The sequence below is a fragment of the Hippocampus bargibanti genome, linkage group LG20 (assembly GCF_051943395.1).
Source record: "Hippocampus bargibanti isolate YZ-2025 linkage group LG20, ASM5194339v1, whole genome shotgun sequence".
NCBI classification, from domain to species: Eukaryota; Metazoa; Chordata; class Actinopteri; order Syngnathiformes; family Syngnathidae; genus Hippocampus; species Hippocampus bargibanti.
Window position 1 is genome coordinate 11544897 of NC_142753.1, and position 19705 is coordinate 11564601.

Consider the following 19705-nt stretch of genomic DNA (forward strand, 5'->3'; position numbering starts at 1 on the left):
TATAATGTACTACTATAATACTACTATAATGTAATTGATTCTATATTTCATCATCATCATCATACATTTCATTTTTAAGCACCTTTCAAAACTCTCAAGGTCACTTTACAGTCAGAGGATCCCTTTTTTTTCTCTGGTTGAGCAGCGGCAGCCACACGCGCCAGTATTCACTCAACCTGTAATAACTCAAATAGATAGAAAGCTAGCTAGCTAATAGGTAGTTAATAGATAGATAGCTAGCTAGCTAGATAGCTGGCTAGACAGCCAGCTAGCTAGATGTTGCACCAAGACTACTATTTGATACTAGTTGCCACAAATTCCCAGCAGACAAATCAGCCCATTTCCAACGGAGCTTGGGCGCCATCTTGTGCATTTTCTGGGACGCTACATTGGAGTCCAGACGGCTCGAATTGATACGGGAGGACTTCTTTAATCGATTGCAAACATTTATGCTTTCCTCTTCAGAACTATTTGAATCCTATTCATAACTGGATGAGTCACAAGAAAGCATCTTATATGAATCTGAACTCTCTGAAGCCATTGTTTTGTGTCTGGAGTATCCTGGCGTGACGTCACGAACAAGGGGGCGGGACCTTTGGAAACTCGCCATTTCTGAGGTCATTTTGAAGCAGTTTTGGGACACTTTAAGTCATTTTTATTGGTGTTTTGCATTTGACTAAAAATATCAGCCTGCGTGTTTTGGCTATTTTAGATGCTATAAAACGTTTTTCTGATGTCAGTCAGGAAACAAAAAAATGCTGTCGGTTGTCCTTTAAATGTGCTGCGCTGCACTTGATCAGTGTAATCCAGTTGATTTGATATTCATGGTGTGGAAGTGTCCATCTGTCCGCTGTCCCAACTGAGCCTTACAAGATGGCCGTTGTCACCTCACTTGACTTTTTTTCCCCTCATTGCGTCAATCCTCATCTTTTTGTCTGTGTGCGCACGAAGCAGAATGTTAATTTTGCATTGGTGTACATGGATTCATTGACATGTCAACCTGGGATGTAAATGAGCTCCCGGAGATGCTCCAGGTGGCCAACGAAGAGGGTGAGGGGGCACAAGCGAGAGTGGAGGAAGAACAGCAGGAAAAGCTGAAACAATCTCCTGACCTCTGTCGTCCCGCTAAGCTGTCACATCAATCACACACGGAGAATCAGAGTAGAGTGTGGGGGGGCGGGGGGTGACACACCGGTGGGCAAGCACCTGCTAAAAGGTTACACTGAGCTTAGCTTGACACATATTTCAAGGAGCGTAAACGACACCGCAGTCCAAATTCCCTGTTGCATACTTACTGTATAGTGTAGTACCACATTGAGCCACAAAAGGCAGCACCGAGCCTGATAATGCCCGATTTCAAGCACGAAGAAGAGGTGCATCCGTCAGCGTTAATAATTATAATAATACATTTCATTTATAAGCACCTTTCAAAACTCTCAAGGTCACTTTACAGTCACAACATACGTTTTTCTGTGGGTGAGCAGCAGCAGCCACATGCGCCAGCGTTCACTCAACCCGGAAGTAACTTAAATAGATAGAAAGCTAGCTAGAAAGATAGATAGCCAGACGCACCATATATTAATGACAATAGTCTTATCTGTAGAGCTATTTAATGTCATTTTTTGACTAGTTCATGCTACTGTAACACCTATGCTAATTTTCGTTAGCATCAAGCTAACAGACTTTGCAGAAACGATCAGCTGACAATTTGGGTGTTGACATATTCAATGTATAATTCCCTTTTTTTATTTTTATTTTTTTTACAGTAAAGCAGCTGGATGGCGCAAATGAAAAGCTTGAAGAATCTTATTTGGAGGTCTTTGTGAGTAATCTTTTTTATTTCTTCAAAGTGAGATGATATCACATGTCTTAATTTAGCGGAGAAAAAAAAATAATAATAATACATTTAATTTCTAAGCGCCTTTCAAAACTCTCAAGGACACTTTACAGTCACTGGATTTTTTTTTTTTGTGCGGTTGAACAGCAGCAGCCATTTGCCCCAGCGTTCACTCGACCCGGAACTCACACAATAGCAAAGTTATGAAAGGAAGAGGAAAGGAAAGAAAGAAGTAGAAAAACAAAATACAGGAGCACTCTCGTAGCGCCATCTTGAAGTCCAAAAAAAAGCTAAATAAAAATATATGGAACGGATTAACAAGTTTTACGTTGATTATAATGAAAAATGTTGTTTTGGTTTTCAACTAAAATAACAAAATCATATGACAACACAAAGACACAGAGAGCCATTCATTCTTCAGCACTTGCTGTACCCTCTTTGTGACATGAAGCACTTGTAGAGTAGCGTGCTAGAAAAATACACATGGGTTAAAATCTGTTTGCGTATCTTGAAATGGGTGTGATGTAGTTTGTTTATCGTTGCCTGTATGATGTTTAAAGGACAACCGACACCACTTTTTTTGTTTCCTGACATCAGACAAACATTTTAGAGCATCTAAAATCGCCAAAACACGCAGGATGATCTTTTTAGTCAAATGCAAAACACCAATGGATGGATATTCAAGCAGGGATGGGGCACGTAGCTTCAACCCCCCCCCCCCCCCCCCCCAATCCGCTTGTGCCAGATGTGTGGCCCTACTTTACGAGGCAATGCCAGCGTGCTGAAGAGGTGCACGCCATTAATCTCCTCCTTGGGGGGGGGGGGGTGCCTATATTCCACCTTTAAGACTCCCCTCCCCCCTTCCCCGTTATCATCAATCGTCCCATCTGCCTTGCCGTAAAAGCCTCCACCTTTCTATTCCACTCCTCCACACTTTCTTCTGTCACTTTGGTCTAATTCGTCAGCGTGCACCTGCCCCCCCCCCCCCCCCCCCCTCACTCCGCCCCCTTTAGCGCAACCCACCCACCTGCCAGCTGTGGAAGCCATTTCACGGGGGCTTGCCGCGTTGATCACGCCATTATGATTATTGACTGTATTAAGGCAAGATGGCAGCCCGTTTTAGGAGACTTGGGCCTTGGGGGGGATGCCAGGTTGGTAAATGGCGCCCCCCCCCCCCCTCCCCTACTTTCACTTTCATACAAAGCACGTCAAAAAGACGACGTCGTCATTTGAATTTTTATGAGCAACGACACACATGCCAGCATCCTTTCATTCATAAAATAGATTAAAGGCAATGTTGTTAAAATAAATATGAAATATTTTGTTTTGGGGGCATAGTTTGAGGTTTTTTTTTTTTTTAAAGGACAACCGACGCCCCCGGACAAGTTGTGTCCATAATTTGTAAAATCGCTTCAAATGACTTCTACTGAGCGTATTTTAATAAGATTCCACAGCATATAGCTAGATTTTACCTTTTAAGACTGAATATTCAGGAAGTCTTGTTTTCCTGACGTGACGTCACTGAAGGAACGCCCCTGACCGAGAAAGCAACACACAATGCATTTTGGGTACTTTATTTGGTCTGAAAACTTCGTGTTGATGGCGAAATTAGAAGGAAAACACATAAATAACGCCATGGTGAATGGTTGGTGTGTTGCACCAAGACTACTATTTGATACTAGTTGACACAAATTCCCAGCAGACAAATCAGCCCATTTCCAACGGAGCATGGGCGCCATCTTGTGCATTTTCTGGGATGCTACATTGGAGTCCAAACGGCTCGAATTGATACAAAAGGACTTCTTTAATCGATTGCAAACATGTATGCTTTCCTCTTCAGAACTATATGAATCATATTCATAACTGGATGAGTCACAAGAAAGCATCTTCTCCCAATCTGAAGCCATTGTTTTGATTCTAGAGCAAGGCAAGACGTCCTGGTGTGACGTCACGAACAAGGGGGCGGGACCTTCTGAAACTGTCCACTTCCGGTTTCATTTTTTTTTTGCCGTTTCAGCACCCTTTAAGTCATTTTTATTGGTGTTTTTTCTGATGTCAGTTAGAAAACAAAAAAATGGTGTCGGTTGTCCTTTAATGCTGAATCAGGATGTTGAATAATAAATACTAAATTTGTTTTATGTATCAATGCCCAGAGTGAACACTACCATCCAAAATCACAAGAATAGCCCCCCCCCCCCATTTGCCACCGCATTCCGACACAGATGGCGTCATTAAACTGGCTTGAGGTGGGGAGGGAAATTTATCTTTGATCAGCACCTTCCGCCTCCAGGTTGTCATTACCGTTGCTAGCGCGATAGCATCGCTAATGCGCGAGAGATGGATGGAGGACGGTGAGCAGTCGGAGAAAGGGTGGGTGGGGGGGGGGGGGGGGGGGGGCGTCGAGGCTACCGTCCTTTTGTTCACCGCATGCTACCGCAGCGTCCCTCTGGGAGGAGGAGTGCCGCAATGATCTTTGCCGAGCTCTTCGGAGGGAATCAGACATGCTTCAACGCACACTGCGGGCCACGTCATGAACCTTTTTGCCTGCAGCGTTTTTATTTCGTGGCCTTCTATGACTTCGATTACATACACAACGCTAATTTGAGGATAACATCACTCTTAGCTGTCAAGCTGGCTATCCAGCTGGCTATTAGCTACCTAGCTGGCTAGCTATTAGCTATATATTAGCTAGCTTTCTATCTATTTGAGTTACTTCCGGGTTGAGTTAGCGCTGGCGCGTGTGGCTGCCGCTGCTTACCCACAGAAAAACATATTCTGTGACTGTATTTTTATTTCGTGGCCTTTTATGACTTAAATTTTATACACAACGCTAATTTGAGGATAACTTCACACTGGCTATATATTAGCTATCTAGATGGCTATATATTGGCTATCTATCTGGCTAGCTAGCCATCTGGCAAGCTATTAGCTATATATTAGCTAGCTTTCTATCTATTTGAGTTACTTTTGGGTTGAGTGAACGCTGGCGCGTGTGGCTGCCGCTGCTTACCCACAGAAAAACGTATTCTGTGACTGTAAAGTGACCTTGAGAGTTTTGAAAGTCTTGAAAGGCGGTCTTTCTATCTGCCATGATTCTCACTTGAGTATTTTGCACCCCCTTGCGACCCCCCCAAAAAAATGAACATTATTCGTATACATCAAGCTTAGTAATAAAGTAAAGATAGAAATCAATTTTATCTTCATATCCGCTGCTCGCTTGGCAGTATACATTAAAAAAAAGAGATAAAAGGCGCCTATTAGTTGAAAGCGAAGGCATTAGCATAAGGTGGTCTTTATGAATGTGTGCATCGGGGGAATAGAGGCTAGAATATTCCCCGTACGCGCCCTTTGCCTCGTCCCCGCACGTTCTAAACAGCTGGAAGAAGGTCGCGGAGGGGGCAGGGAAGTTGTCGGTGCGCCGGAGTGTCACGCTTGCGTGAAACTGTGAACTCATCAGCTTCATGTCGGGGCATCTGGCAGCACTAAAAAACACATCCAGTTAATATTTTATTAAGTGTATGATGTGAGTGAGATATGGAGGCGGTGGGGGGGGGGGGGGGGGGGGGGGGTGAGACGGTAAAATGTGGCAGGCAGTTATGATTTGGAAGATTTGGCATTTTTCGTCATTTTCTTGCATTTGGTATTCTCATTCATTCCATTTGGTTATTCTGTCGTTCTTTTGAATTTTAAAGGACAACCGACACCATTCTTTTGATTTCCTAACTGACATCAGACAAACATTTCACAAACAAGGGGGCGGGACCTTCTGAAACCCGCCATTTTGGAACACTTTAAGCTTTCATTTCCATTTCATTTGACTAAAAATATCATCCCGAGTGTTTTGGCTATTTTAGATGCTCTAAAACGTTTTTCTGATGTCAGCCGGGAAACCAAAAAATGGTGTCGGTTGTCCTTCAACATCAAGCTGAAAAGTTTCCGTGATTGTAACGTGGCTCCCAACCGAGGCTTTGATGCCAACCGTGATCTTGAAGAAGAAGAAGAAAGAAACGGCAGGCAGTAGGTTCCACATCTCAAGTGATTCTATTCGTCATAATTATGTGGTTGTAAAGACGGGTGGGGGGACTAAAAAGGCTCTAATCAATCTGATTTAATTAAGTGCAGTCAGTCGCATGAAACGGGCAGAATGGAATTAATAAGCACATTGTGGATTTGCATTTTTAAAGTGTGTAATTATGCCAATGGCGGCCGCCTTGCCTGCGCACCTTTTCCCCACCACTGGGACAAAAGAGAATTTCTAGCTCGATTTGAGCTGGCACTGGACGAGCTAGCGAGCGGTGGATGTTGGCCACTGCTTTTAGGATTTTTATTTACAGTGATACCTCGGTTTACGAACCTCTTGGCTTACGAACTTTTCGGTTTACGAACGTTACATTGATGAACATTTTACCTTGGCATACAAACTTTTTTCGTACACGGAGCTGCCTGTTCTTCTAACAACAAAATGGCAGCCGGCTTGTTTTTGTCCTCTATTCCCCGCCCACAGTCTTCAGTTAAAGCCACGTGATTGGTCAAGAACGCAGCAGCGAGGGGAGGTGGTTTAAACATTTAAAGAGACAGGCAGACGACAGTGAGAGAGTTTCAACTTTGAAAGTTTGACTGCAAGGTTAAAATAACCCATCAATCAGGCCAACCCGCACAAGTCATCTGTACACTTGATGCAAAAAGCTATCAACCCAGCTAAATTGAACACAATTGATGAGGAACTAGATAAAATTATCACATCTACAAGGTATCATTCCTCAAGATGGTGAAAGAAGAAGGTTACCTTCCTCATCAAGTGTTTAATGTTGATGAAACCGGCCACTCCATTCCATCAAGCCATCAACGACCATCACAAAGGTCAATAAAACCACTTTATTATACAGTAAAGTTTATTTCTGTAATTATAATACCATAGCACATTTATTATACATAAAATAAGGTCTATTTTGTGTAGTTTTAAGGCTTAGAAAATTATGTTTTATGGGGACTTGAGAACGGATTATTCTCATTTTAATGGTTTCTTAAGGGAAATTAATTTTTGGGATACACACTTTTTGCCTTACACACTCTGTGTGGGAACCAATTAAGTTTGTAAGCCAAGGTAGCACTGTACTTTGGAGTTGCGGCTTGCAAAATCTCACAATCTCACATCTCCTGTCCCACGTAAATCCGCTTCAATTCCAAGCCGCGACAATTCCTCATTTTCACGATTCCAACCCAAAGCAATTTTTCTGTCTTAGAATCCGAATCCAGAACTTGTTTACTAATAATCGATATTATTTTCGCCCCCATTCAACCGCTTCGTTGCCATTTACCAGCGGCCTCAATTTGACGACGACCGCTTTCCCGTCTTGTCACATCCAGAGGATGCCGGTTACGCTCGGCCGCCGCCAAGTCATAAAAATGGCGCTCGACTCTGCCAGGGCGTGCGAGCACAGCGGCGTAGCATATGGGGCAGATTTAATCGCCATCATTTCATTTCCTCGCTTTCATCAGCTTCGCACCAGATAGCGCCAGTCTGGGAGCAACGCTGCGCTCCCACCCAGGAAATATGAAAGATAAGACCACTCGTGTAATCAAAAATATCGATATTTTTTGGTCCGTCTCATATCCTGCCATGTTTTTTTTCTCAACTTTTTGTAGCAGTGGCACAGAAACGCAGCTAAAAAAAAAATCAAAGAAGCAAATTAAAGGACAACCGACACCATTTTGTTGTGACATCCGAAAAACGTTTGATAGCATCGAAAATAGCCAAAACAGGCAGCCTGATATTTTTAGTCAAATGCAAAAACTTCAAGTTGGGACACTTTAAGTTCTTATTATTAAACCTATTAAACCCACCAATAAATAAATAAATACTTGAATAAATAAACAGATTCATTCAAAATATATCAATAAATAAATAAAGAGACGGGTGGATAAATAAATGAATAAGTAAATACATAACTAAATAAACAGATAGATAAACAAATAAATAAATCAAATGATAAATAAATAAATCGACGTATAGGTGAATAAATAAATAAATAAGAAAACTCGAATCTTAAATAAATAATTATATTAATAATAAAAAACTAATCATTAAAGGCACAAATAAATAAACAAATAGAGACATTTAAAATAAATAAATACATAAAAAAAACAAATAGACGGGTGGATAAATAAACAAATAAATAGCTACCTAACTAAATAAACAGATGGATGAATAAATAAATAGGCAAATGGCTAAATACATACATATATAAATAAATAGGTATATATATGGAGTGTTTGATAGATGATAGAGGGATAAATAAAAGAATGAATAAATAAATAACTAAATAGATAAAATACATAATAAATAAATAACAATTAAGTAAATAAATAAATCACTCAAAGACAAACAAACCAAAAAGTTCAACATCTGTCTTATGCGGATGCTGTTTCTCTCGCGACAATCGCAGCGAAACATCTTGACGGCCGGAGGCGTGAAGAGGATAGACGCTGAGGAAACCTGGAATGGAAGAGCTAAGAGCAGCTTTGTGCGTGTGAAATAATGTGTGTGTGTGTGTGTGAAATAATGGCGCAGGGGCAGCAGGAAACACACAGCGCCTGTTTTTGCTGCCATGGCGGCGGGGGGGTGTTCCTGGAAGTCAAGCGATCGGAAAAGGCGCCCGCACACACATCCAATGCACAGGATATCTCGCCTCCCAAACGGGAAAAACGTGCTGCGCGCGATACGCATGCACACAGACAAGCAGACTTCCTGCATTTTGCCACCTACTGGGCGGCCACCTGTGTCACCAAGACGGCGGAAAACAAGCGGCCTGTTGACAGTAAACAAGTGTCATTCAAAGACGGCCTCGGGTGGTTGAGCGGCCGTCGTTCCACCGGGCTGGAAAGCCACTATCACAATCACAAAACCTTTATTCGGCCCACAATGGGGACAGTACGGATTCAATATGGTCCTCATATGAAGTCAAAAATAATGACTGTTCTAGCTAATAGTCAATCATTCAAAAAGATAGAGAGCTAGCTAGCTAGAAAATAGAATGCTAGATAGCTAGCTAATACTAAACCGGAATCATTCAAAAAGATAGAAAGCTAGCTGGCTAGCAAATCGAATGCTAGATAACTAGCTAATAGTCAACCCGGAATCATTCAAAAAGATAGAAAGCTAGCTATCTAGCAAATAGAATGCTAGATAGCTAGCTAATACTAAACCGGAATCATTCAAAAAGATAGAAAGCTAGCTGGCTAGCAAATCGAATGCTAGATAGCTAGCTAATACTGAACCAGAATCATTCACAAAGATAGAAAGCTAGCTATCTAGCAAATAGAATGCTAGATAGCTAGCTAATACTCAACCCGGAATCATTCAAAAACATAGAAAGCTAGCTAGCTAGAAAATAGAATGCTAGATAGCTAGCTAATACTGAACCGGAATCATTCAAAAAGATAGAAAGCTAGCTGGCTAGCAAATCGTTAACCCGGAATCATTAAAAAAGATAGAAAGCTAGCTAGCTAGCAAATAGAATGCCACATGCAAATTCTTTATTTTGCATTAGCATGTGATTTTTCAAAGCGCGATTGTCAAGGGTGCGCCTCTCCTGTTCCCGCACTCTGGCTACCCCCCCTCCTCCCCCCTTTTTTTTCTCCCCGACATCTTTGTCTGCATGCGGACGACGCGACAGACGGCGAGAAAAGAAGAGGAGCGCGGCAACCGTTGCCACCAATGGCGTCATCTTCCTCCTTGCGAAGATTCGGCCGAGGGAACAATCCTCTCCGCCAAGGGGGGAGCAAAAATATGCCAAATAATTCTCCGCGCATCTGCAGACAAAAGCGCTCGCTTGACAGGTTGAAGCATCTCGCTCAACCTGCGACGTGACAAAAAGATCAATCTGGGGTATAAAAAGTCCACACACCCCACCCCATGATGCAATGGCAGGGATTTGCACTAGTGAACAAAAAAAAACTAAGATACATCATTTGAAGTGTGTTAAAGGACAACCGACATCACTTTTTTGTTTCCTAACTGACATCAGAAAAAAACATTTGATCGCATCTAAAATACCCAAATGATGATATTTTTAGTCAAATGCAAATCACCAATAAAAATGACTTAAAGTGGCCCAAAACTACTTCAAAATGTTTCAGAAGGTCCCGCCCCCTTGTTCGTGACGTCACCCCAAGATGTCTTGCCTTGCTGGAGAATCAAAACAATGGCTTCAGATTCGCAGAAGATGCTTTCTTGTTACTCATCCAGTTATGAATATGATTCAAATGGTTCTGAAGAGGAAAGCATACATGTTTGCAATCGATTAAAGAATTTATTCCGTGCCATTTTGAGGCAACATTGGCGGGAAATGTATCACCCAAAAGAGGCAGAAAATGGCGACAAAGCTCAGTGTAAGAATTAATCAGCCTGTGGAAACGGGCTTTGTCGCCCTCTTCTGCCTCTTTTTGGTGCAACACGAAGTTTTCAGACCAAACAAGTACAGCAAAATGCATTGACGTAATGGAAGGACTGCTACTATGTGTCCTTTTTTCGGTCAGGGGCGTTCCTTCAGTGACGTAACGTGAGGACTCGTCACCAACTCAAAAACAAGACTTCCGGAATATTCAGCGCGAGTCTTAAAATTTAAAATATAGCTAAATGCGGTGGAATCTTTGTCAAATACGCTCAGTAAAAGTCATTTGAAGCCATTTTACAAATTATGGACACAACTTGTGCGGTTGTGTCGGTTGTCCTTTAATAGGCTTACTCTTGACAGCTGCTTCTGAAAGTCGCCTTTGACTGACTCTACGGACCAGATGATTTCCAGATGGTGCGGCCAACATGTTTGCCTGAGGTCACCCGCACGGGCGTCCACATGCGGTGCTGTGACGCGGCGCAGAGTGGACAGATAGCCACCAGTCCACAAAAAAAAAAAAAAAAAAACGCCCTCAAGCTTCCAGCTGGTTCTTGTCCGCACCAGCTTGGCCATAATGAGTGATAATTCCCCACTTAGACTTTCAATGTGATTCCCGAGCAGATGATGAGTGACAAAGCTTTCGGGTTGCTACCTCCCGCAAGGAAAATAAAACGTTAGAAAATGGATTGTGGACGTTGGAGGAGTTCTCAATTTCATCCGCAGATTCATTTGTAAATATGAATGAGAGCAGATGCTGGGGGTGGCGGAGATACAGTTCCACTCCAGGCCTGTGGGGGGCAGTGCACATTACAAAGTTGGTGTCAACTGTCTTGTTAGCAGAAGGTAACCTACGGCTTTGTGGATATTGTGCTTTTGGTGCAATCCTGAAAATATTTATTTTTTGTATTTACATTGTATTTATAAGCGGCTTTCAAAACTCTCAAGTGAGCACTTTTGTCACTGTTACCTTCATGAAACTCGTATATTTTAGCTTCACTCATTCACTGCTATTCCCGAATATATTTGGGAATTGAAAAGTGTGAAGTGGAGCACTATTCCTTAATTTGTTCTGGGTTTTTTTCTTGCGAGGGTGTGCCGATAAAGCACTGGCCAGACCTCTAGAAATGTTTTTTCCCTTCCATGAGGGGGCAGCATTTGCTTTTTGTCCATGTTAGCGTTTTGTTACAGCTTCAGCACCATATAAATCACTATGCGTGTATCGTATTGTATTTTGTATCGCCGCCCTCATTTCAAGCTCAGATAACTCCAGACCCATATAATTTATAATATTAATATTTATTAATATTAACTGTTTATTTTCTGATAAAAGAAGATAGTCTAAGGTTTCTCATGTTGTATTGAATGTTTATATTGTCCTAAAATGACAAAATCCCTGTCACTGGATTGGTACACGTTTTTGCACATCGTCTGGCAGTGAATGAGTTAATAGACTTTTTTTTCCCTGTATAATCCGTCAATTTCGTTTTTTTTTTCTTAATTATAAATCATTTAAAATAACTTATTTCCCCTAAAACGTTTTTTATTTAGATTCGTGCCTTTTATAATTCTTCGGACGTGTCGAAAACGTCGACAATTGACGTTTTTTTATAGTATTTTTTTTCGCAATGTTGTCAAAACTTGACGGATGTCCAATCAGAGAGCGAGTCGCTGCTCTTGGCCCCGCCCCCTCGCCACCTGGCGTCGCCGCAGCTGGTCGAAATCAGAGCTAGAGCGCCGCTGCTCTGCCACACAAGCGCGGCGAGCGCGTGTGGCAAATCGAAGCAGCCAGACGTCCTCCTTCGTCGACGTTTCGACGGATTTCGGGAGCCTGCCTGCCTCCCTCCTGTCCCCTTACTCTTGTCACGCGCTTCCGCTTACCTCCCCCCTTTTAAAACCCCTCACCCCAAAACCCCACTCCCACCATCCACCATAAGGACTTTTTGGGAAGTACACGCCGTCGAGGGTGAGCCTCCGTCCGGCTTCGGGGCTCCGGAGCCGCCGGTGCTTTTCACAGAGAACCGCCCCGCAAACCCCACACCGACGTGCCGCATGGTGGGAATCTCCGACTCCTTTCAGTGTAAGTCACATTATTATTGTTTTGTTTTTTTGTTTCTTGGTTTATTTATTTTATTTCTCCCTCCGTCACGTAGCCTCGACATAATGATAGTTGAATGTAGAAGGATTTGTGGTGTGTGTATATGACGCGTTTGTGTTTCCAAGAAGTAAACATAACCTGGCTTGCTGGCTCCTGCACATTTGCTAACAAAAACGGCATTTTTCATAAATATTTATTTCAAAGTCGTATTTTTATTTTGCACGATGCATTCTTGTATCAGTGTCACTGCGTATCCCCCCCCCCTCCCTCGATATCTGTTTGCGTTTGACTATACAGTAGTCTTAACTGCTTCCAGGCTATGTTTGGACCCCAATGGGAATATTGTTGATTTGTTTATATACGCACAGATGTTGTTGGTGTGATGCTTAAATGATGTGATGGGATACTTACTGTATAAAAGCCCCCCCCCCACTACCCCACCCACTCTTTTAACGTTGCATACATTTTTCATTTGTGCAGAATTGTTTATTGGCAGCAATCCTGGGAATTGTTTAGCGGTTAAGGCTATTACTTGGAGTGATGTGTGTGGAAAAGGAAGGGGGGTAACTGAAATGTCAACAAAGAGTGCAGGTTGTTGCTTTGTCTGTGTATATATGTGTGTGTGTGTGTGTATGATATGCAATCGTACACACAGAATGTACAAACAAGCTAGTGCGATCCAAATACTGTCTCGCGGCACTCCCATCCCAAAGCAAGCATCCGCTAGTGCTGCGTCCATGTGGCCATCTGCCTGGACAGCAGCCCACCGCACACCTGGCACACACGCCTGCCCATGCAAGCAACCCCTTGCCCTACACACCCCGATCGCCCTCCTTTTTGGGCCACGAGGTCAAACACGCATGCACGCACATGGCCTTGCAAACGTGTTGTGGCTGCACGCCGAAGCGGCGGAGAAACTGATTATTTGTCTCGGTTCTTTCCTGTGGGAAGAATGACGAATTCTGAGGTTTTCCTCGTAGAAAATCTAATGAGAATACACAGGACAATGTCAAAATTTCCCCTAAAAAAAACGCCTACTTAAAGGACAACCGACATCACTTTTTTGTTTCCTGACATCAGAAAAACGTTTTGTAGCATCTAAAATACCAAAAACAGTTAAAGTGTGCTGAAACTGCAACAAAAAAAAAATGAAACCGGAAGTGGCCAGTTTCAGAAGGTCCCGCCCCCTTGTTCGTGGTGTCACCCCAAGACGTCTTGCCTTGCTGGAGAATCAAAACAATTACTTCAGATTCAGAGAATATGCTTTCTTGTTACTCATATGATTCAAATAGTTCTGAAGAGGAAAGCATACATGTTTGCAATCGATTAAAGAATTTATTTTTTTTATTATTTTATAAATTATGGACACAACTTGTCCGGAGACGTCGGTTGTCCTTTAATTGTATATCACACCCTGGAAAAGACAATTTTCCTCCAAACCATTATTTTGAAAAATATCTTTCTGTTGTTGTATTTTATTTTTTGCTGCGCAATTGTGATTTATTCCACTTTGTGTTGTAGTTCATGCGTGTATGGATTGGAAGGACTTTGCCAAGTCTAACAGTGTGTGTTATCCACCGGAGGAGTGTGTGTATGCGTGCGTATGCATTTGTGCGACGGTGTCGATCAATACACCCATCGATGCTTATCAGCGAGAGAGTGGTGCTAGTCGCTGCTTATTGAATTTCATCAGCGGTGAAAGAGGGTGTTAAGGGACTTGTGTGTGTGTGTGTGTGTGTGTGTGTGTGTGTGTGTGTGTGTGTGTGTGTGTGTGTGTGTGTGTGTGTGTGTGTGTGTGTGCGCGCACTAAGAAGTGTGCCTACATAAGGGTCCTACTTAATGTCAAGAGTGAGCACAACCACACCATTTTATTAGCGAGCTTCATGTTAGCCACTCAGCGCTAACTGTTAGCAAAAATCTCACCAGGTGAAGTAGGTCTCGACTCATTTTCACGCAAGTCAAGTCGAGTACATGGTTAACTCATTCACTGCCAGATGATGTGCAAAAATGTGTCCACTCCAAGTGCCAGGGTTTTTGTCATCGTCACTTGAATTCTAGGACCCACAGAATATTGACTTTTAGGATTACATAAACATTCAATGCAGCGTAAGAAAATTTAGACTCTCTTCTTTCATCAGAAAAAAATAGTTAATTCCTAAATGATATGGGTCTGGAGTTATATGAGCTTGAAATGAGGGCGGCTGTCCAAACTACAATGCAATGCATACATATTGGTTAATATAGTGCTTTAACAACAGCTGAAATTGGAACAAAGGGCTAACATGGACAAAAGGGGAAAGTTTGCCCCCTTGTGGAAAAGAAAAAAATATTACCAGAGGCGATGGCCAGCGCTTTATCAGCACCCAAGCATGGAAAAAAACTAAACCCCAACAATCTATGTCATAGTTTCAATTCCCGAATACATTCGTAAACGGAAGTGAATGAGTTAATAAAGCAAGTCATCTTACTCGCCGCTCACAACATATATTTACATTTTGCGCTAAGTGTTAGCATGTAGCATCAACGCAAATATTTTCCGACCAGCTGAGGGTTAGCTGAAACGCACAAATTGATCTTTTGGGCTCTTGTTTTGTCAGATGATGTCTCTTCAAGTTTCCATGTTGAGTCTTTATCCATCATTACGTCACGTTAACTTTGTCGGAATGTGAAAAACTCACCTATTCGCTGCAACATGTGAACTTTCATGTCCGCGATGACCAACTTGGACCATTTGTAGTCCACAGACGTATACGCGGCTCTCCCAAGGCGCTTTCTACAGACTGCATTTGAGTCGCACGCACTTGCTAATTAACTGTACTTTCTTGCACGCTTTCTTGCACATACGTACACACACACACACACACACACACACACACACACACACACACACACACACACACACACACACACACACACACACACAGATGTCTGTCCTGTCCCTCTCTCTCCCCTGTTTATTTTTCCTGCCTCCATCTGGAGTCTGCTGATATTGTAATCGCCCTAATGCACATTGCCTTCCCCCTCACGCACACACACACACACACACACACACACACACACACACACACACACACACACACACACACACACCGTGCCCATCCTGACAAGCCCCTTTTCTTATTTTCTTCTTATTCCAAAAAAAAAAGATAAGCCGCTGGATGCGATTGTGTTAGTGCGCAAGGTGTCTGTATAGTGTGTGAAAGAAAAACTGTCTAGATGTTACCTGGTATTACCTCAGTTCTGCACAAAAAAAGATGGCGAGACAAAGGCGAGAGTGTGGGAATGTGTAACGCTTTTGTTTTGCGGGAAGGATTCGGAAGTTTCAGCCTTAAAGGACAACCGACGTCTCCGGACAAGTTGTGTCCATAATTTGTAAAATAGCTTCAAATGACTTCTACTGAGCGTATTTTACAAAGATTCCACCGCATGTAGCTCTATTTTACCTTTTAAGACTTGCGCTGAATATTCCGGAAGTCTTTTTTTTGACTTGGTGATGAGTCCGTACGTGACGTCACTAAAGGAACGCCCCTGACCAAAAAAAAAAAAAAGACGCATTGTAGCGGTCCTTCCATCACGTTATTTTGCTGAACTTTTTGGTCTGGGGACCTCGTGTTGCACCCAAAAGCCGCCAGAAGAGGGCATCCAAGCTCCATATAAGGAATTTATCAGCCTGTGGAAACGGAGGCGGCCACAGGAGGTTGCCATGTTGTGCCTCTTTTTTCGGGTGAGACATTTCCCCTCAATGTTGCCACATAATGGCACAACTAAATTTTTTAATCGATTGCAAACGTGTATGCTTTCCTCTTCAGAACTATTTGAATCATATTCATAACTGGATGAGTAACAAGAAAGCATCTTCTGCGAATCTGAAGCCATTGTTTTGATGCTGCAGCAACGCAAGACGTCTTGGCGTGACGTCACGATCAAGGGGGCGGGACTTTCTGAAAATGCCCAATTCGCAGCTCAATTTTTTGCAGTCATTTTGAAGTCGTTTTGGGACATTTTAAGTCATTTTAATTGGTGTTTTGCATTTGACTAAAATTATCATACTGCGTGTTTTGGGTATTTTACATGCTATAAAACGTTTTTCCGATGTCAGTCAGGAAACAAAAAAATGGTGTCGCTTGTCCTTTCCAGTTTATTTTGCGACTAATTCCATAGATTTTTGGTACATCCGTTTCCCCCGCTGCAACCAAATTCTGTTATTTTTTAAAGGGGGAAAGTCTGACAAAGTAAACTAAGGAGACGCCATTTCCACCGTGACGAATATTCCGTCGGACGATAAAATATTCCAGCGGGACGCAATGATGTCGACGAGTCCGTCGACTTTGCGACGTTGACATCGTTTTGCTTGAGTGACTCTCTTATTTTGAAAAGCTTCTTCGCAGGCGCGTTCATCCCAGACGATTTTTTTTTTGGTTGGTTTCTCCATTGCGCTCAACGAAACGACTCCCGCAGACGCGCAATAAAAAAGTTTCGGGTAAAGCTAAATATTTTTTCCGATGTTGCCAGTTGGTTTAGGTTGCGTGGCCGTGATGATTCCTTCGCCATCTGTTTCCAGCCGCGCCGCCCGCCACCTCTGCGTCTTTATCAACATCTGTTTTTGGCTAACACCCCCTCGCCCTCTCACGCCACTTAACTACCGCTACCTCAACACATGTGCTAACCATTAGCATGTCATAGCACTGAGAAAGTGTAATAATTTTCTGTCTTTCCCTTTTTTTTCTCGTTGTTTCCATAACTGCAAACAATTTAGCGGTTTTTACACGTCCCCGCGTGAAAGCGACTCGCAGCCCGTGCTGCGTTAGCTGTTAGCGGCCTTAAGCCTTAAAGCTTGATTTTTGATGTGGAATCGCGTGGCTTGCTAGCGCACCTGCTAGTCTGTGAGTTGACAAAGCGCAGCTCACGTGGTGGTTGAATTATCCAGTCTGAAAGTCATGAAGAATATTTTTGTTGCCAATAGATGTTGTTTTTGTGAAATCCACTGCCTGTCCGTCAAAGTGTGTACGAAAAGCACCCTTGCAAAAAAGTTGGGTCCGAATTTACGCGCAGGTTTGGGGAAGTTAATGGCGATGGCGAAAGAAGCTGTTTAAATGTCTGCTGGATTTGGTGCGTTATAGATTAGTACCGTCTGCCTGTGGGAAGAGTAGCTGGAAAAGGTGGTGGGCAGGGTGCGGAGGGTCCGGTAGGATTTTCCATGCCCTTGACTTGGTTCTGTAAAAGGTGGTGGGCAGGGTGCGGAGGGTCTGGTAGGATTTTCCATGCCCTTGACTTGGTTCTGTAAAAGGTGGTGGGCAGGGTGCGGAGGGTCCAGTAGGATTTTCCGTGCCCTTGACTTGGTTCTGTAAAAGGTGGTGGGCAGGGTGCGGAGGGTCCGGTAGGATTATCCGTGCCCTTGACTCGGTTCTGTAAAAGGTGGTGGGCAGGGTGCGGAGGGTCCAGTAGGATTATCTACGCCCTTGTCTTGCGGTGTGCAAGACAAGGCTAACTCATAGTACACATATTACCTATCACTCTTTGTTGGATGTTGAACAGAAAAAAATACTTTTATTTGAGGATAATTTATTTTATTTTTATTTTTTTTGGGCCAGTGTGACTGAATATTTTGTAGCTGTAAGCAAGGCAATGTGCTCTTGTGGATTTTCTTCCATTGAAAAAAAAAAAACAAATCCTTGTGAGGCAAAGTGACGTCTTCCCTTTTTCACCGAATGTAACACAAAGTTACACATTGAAGGCCCAAAAAATAAATGAAAAATCCGAGCGCGGAGACCCGACGGACTCGGATCGCAAAACGGGGCCAGCCGCCACAACCGCATGGAATGTTTCCACAAAAATAGCCGCCGCCGCCGCCGCAATCACAGCGCCGCTGATGGGAAAACAGCGCCGGCCCGGCCCGGCTCGGGCGACAGGAACCGGGCCGGCTAACACACAATGGGCCTTCAGCATGAGAGGAACCCAGATAGCTTAGGAACCAGAAGAGGAACCCTGGAACCGGAGAGGATGGGCGCCAACTCGCAGGATGTGAACTTACGTACGGATGGCGGCGTTCAGGATGTCCCCCGTCCCCCCTTCCTCTTATCCTGCCTAAAGGCGATTTGGGTCGCGGATGCAGGCTGGTTGATGGCACCGGGAAAGGCCAAAGCTCCTCTTGGCTTCCTCAGAGATCCCGCGCACGTTTGTGCACTTTCCAAGACGTGACCAATTTGTGCTGGAAAGCTACGATAACCCTGGCCCTCCCCCTACACCCCCTCCTTGAATCGAGTCTCATCATATGAAGCTGCTGTATTTTTTGTTCCCGTGATACAATCGGGGGGTCCGGATGGCGTTCTTATTCTATTTGCGCCCTCGTTTTATTGATTATTGGGCCACCCCGGGAAATGGCGAGCGCAAGCTAACAGCTAACGGTTGGAGCGAGGCATGAATACCAATGAGTGTAAGGGTGGGGAAAGGAAAGGAAAAAAAAAAACACATTGAAGGCGTCATTTTGACAATATTTTCACCAATGTACGGTGGACCCATTTATTCGGTGCTGCGTCCATTTAAAGGACAACCGACGCCGCCGGACAAGTTGTGTCCATAATTTGTAAAAACGGCTTCAAATGACTTCTACTGAGCGTATTTTTACAAACATTCCACCGCATATCGCTAGATTTTACCTTTTAAGACACTTTGCGTTGGTGACAATTACTGATGTGACGTCACGTAAGGAACGCCCCTGACCGAGAAGGTAACACACAATGCATTCTGGGTACTTTGGTTGGTCTGAAAACATCGTGTTGATGGCGAGATTAGAAGGAAAACACATAAATAACACAATGGTGAATCGTGTGTTGCACCAAGACTACTATTTGATACTAGTTGACACAAATTCCCAGCAGACAAATCAGCCCATTTCCAACGGAGCTTGGGCGCCATCTTGTGCATTTTCTGGGACGCCACATTGGAGTCCTGACGGCTTTCATTGATACAGAAGGACTTCTTTAATCGATTGCAAACATGTATGCTTTCCTCTTCGGAACTATTTCAATCATATTCATAAGTGGATGAGTAACAAGAAAGCATCTTCTCCCAATCTGAAGCCATTGTTTTGATTTGAGAGCAAGGCGAAACGAACAAGGGGGCGGGACCTTCTGAAACTCGCCATCTCCGACGTCATTTTGAAGTCGTTTTGGGACACTTGAAGTCATTTTTATTGGTGTTTTGCATTTGACTCAAAATATCAGTCTGTGTGTTTTGGGTATTTTAGATGCTATCAAACGTTTTTCTGATGTCAGTTAGGAAACAAAAAAGTGGTGTCGGTTGTCCTTTAAGACTTTTTAAGTGCGGCCTGTGGTTGTGTAATTACGGTGTACAGCTTCTTTTTTTTTTACGCTGGGT

The 19705-nt window shown here is 43.3% G+C and overlaps 2 protein-coding genes across 3 annotated transcripts in view; both read left to right on the top strand.

Moving 5' to 3' along the window:
• The window catches only part of triqk (triple QxxK/R motif containing), an 84086-nt gene that overhangs the window by 55045 nt on the left and 9336 nt on the right, over positions 1-19705 (top strand). The window contains exons 5-6 of one of the 2 annotated variants that reach the window (XR_016118670.1): positions 1767-1822; positions 8409-9091. The gene's annotated coding sequence lies outside the window, so the exon portion shown is untranslated. Of the gene's footprint in view, positions 1-1766; positions 1823-8408; positions 9092-19705 lie in introns of those variants that run through there. The other variant, XR_016118671.1, reaches the window with a different exon arrangement.
• The window catches only part of runx1t1 (RUNX1 partner transcriptional co-repressor 1), a 42518-nt gene continuing 33057 nt past the window's right edge, over positions 10245-19705 (top strand). Inside the window, 1 exon segment of the mRNA XM_089023834.1 lies at positions 10245-12310. Within this exon segment, the coding sequence (XP_088879960.1) occupies positions 12283-12310 (28 nt within the window). The 5' untranslated portion in view covers positions 10245-12282.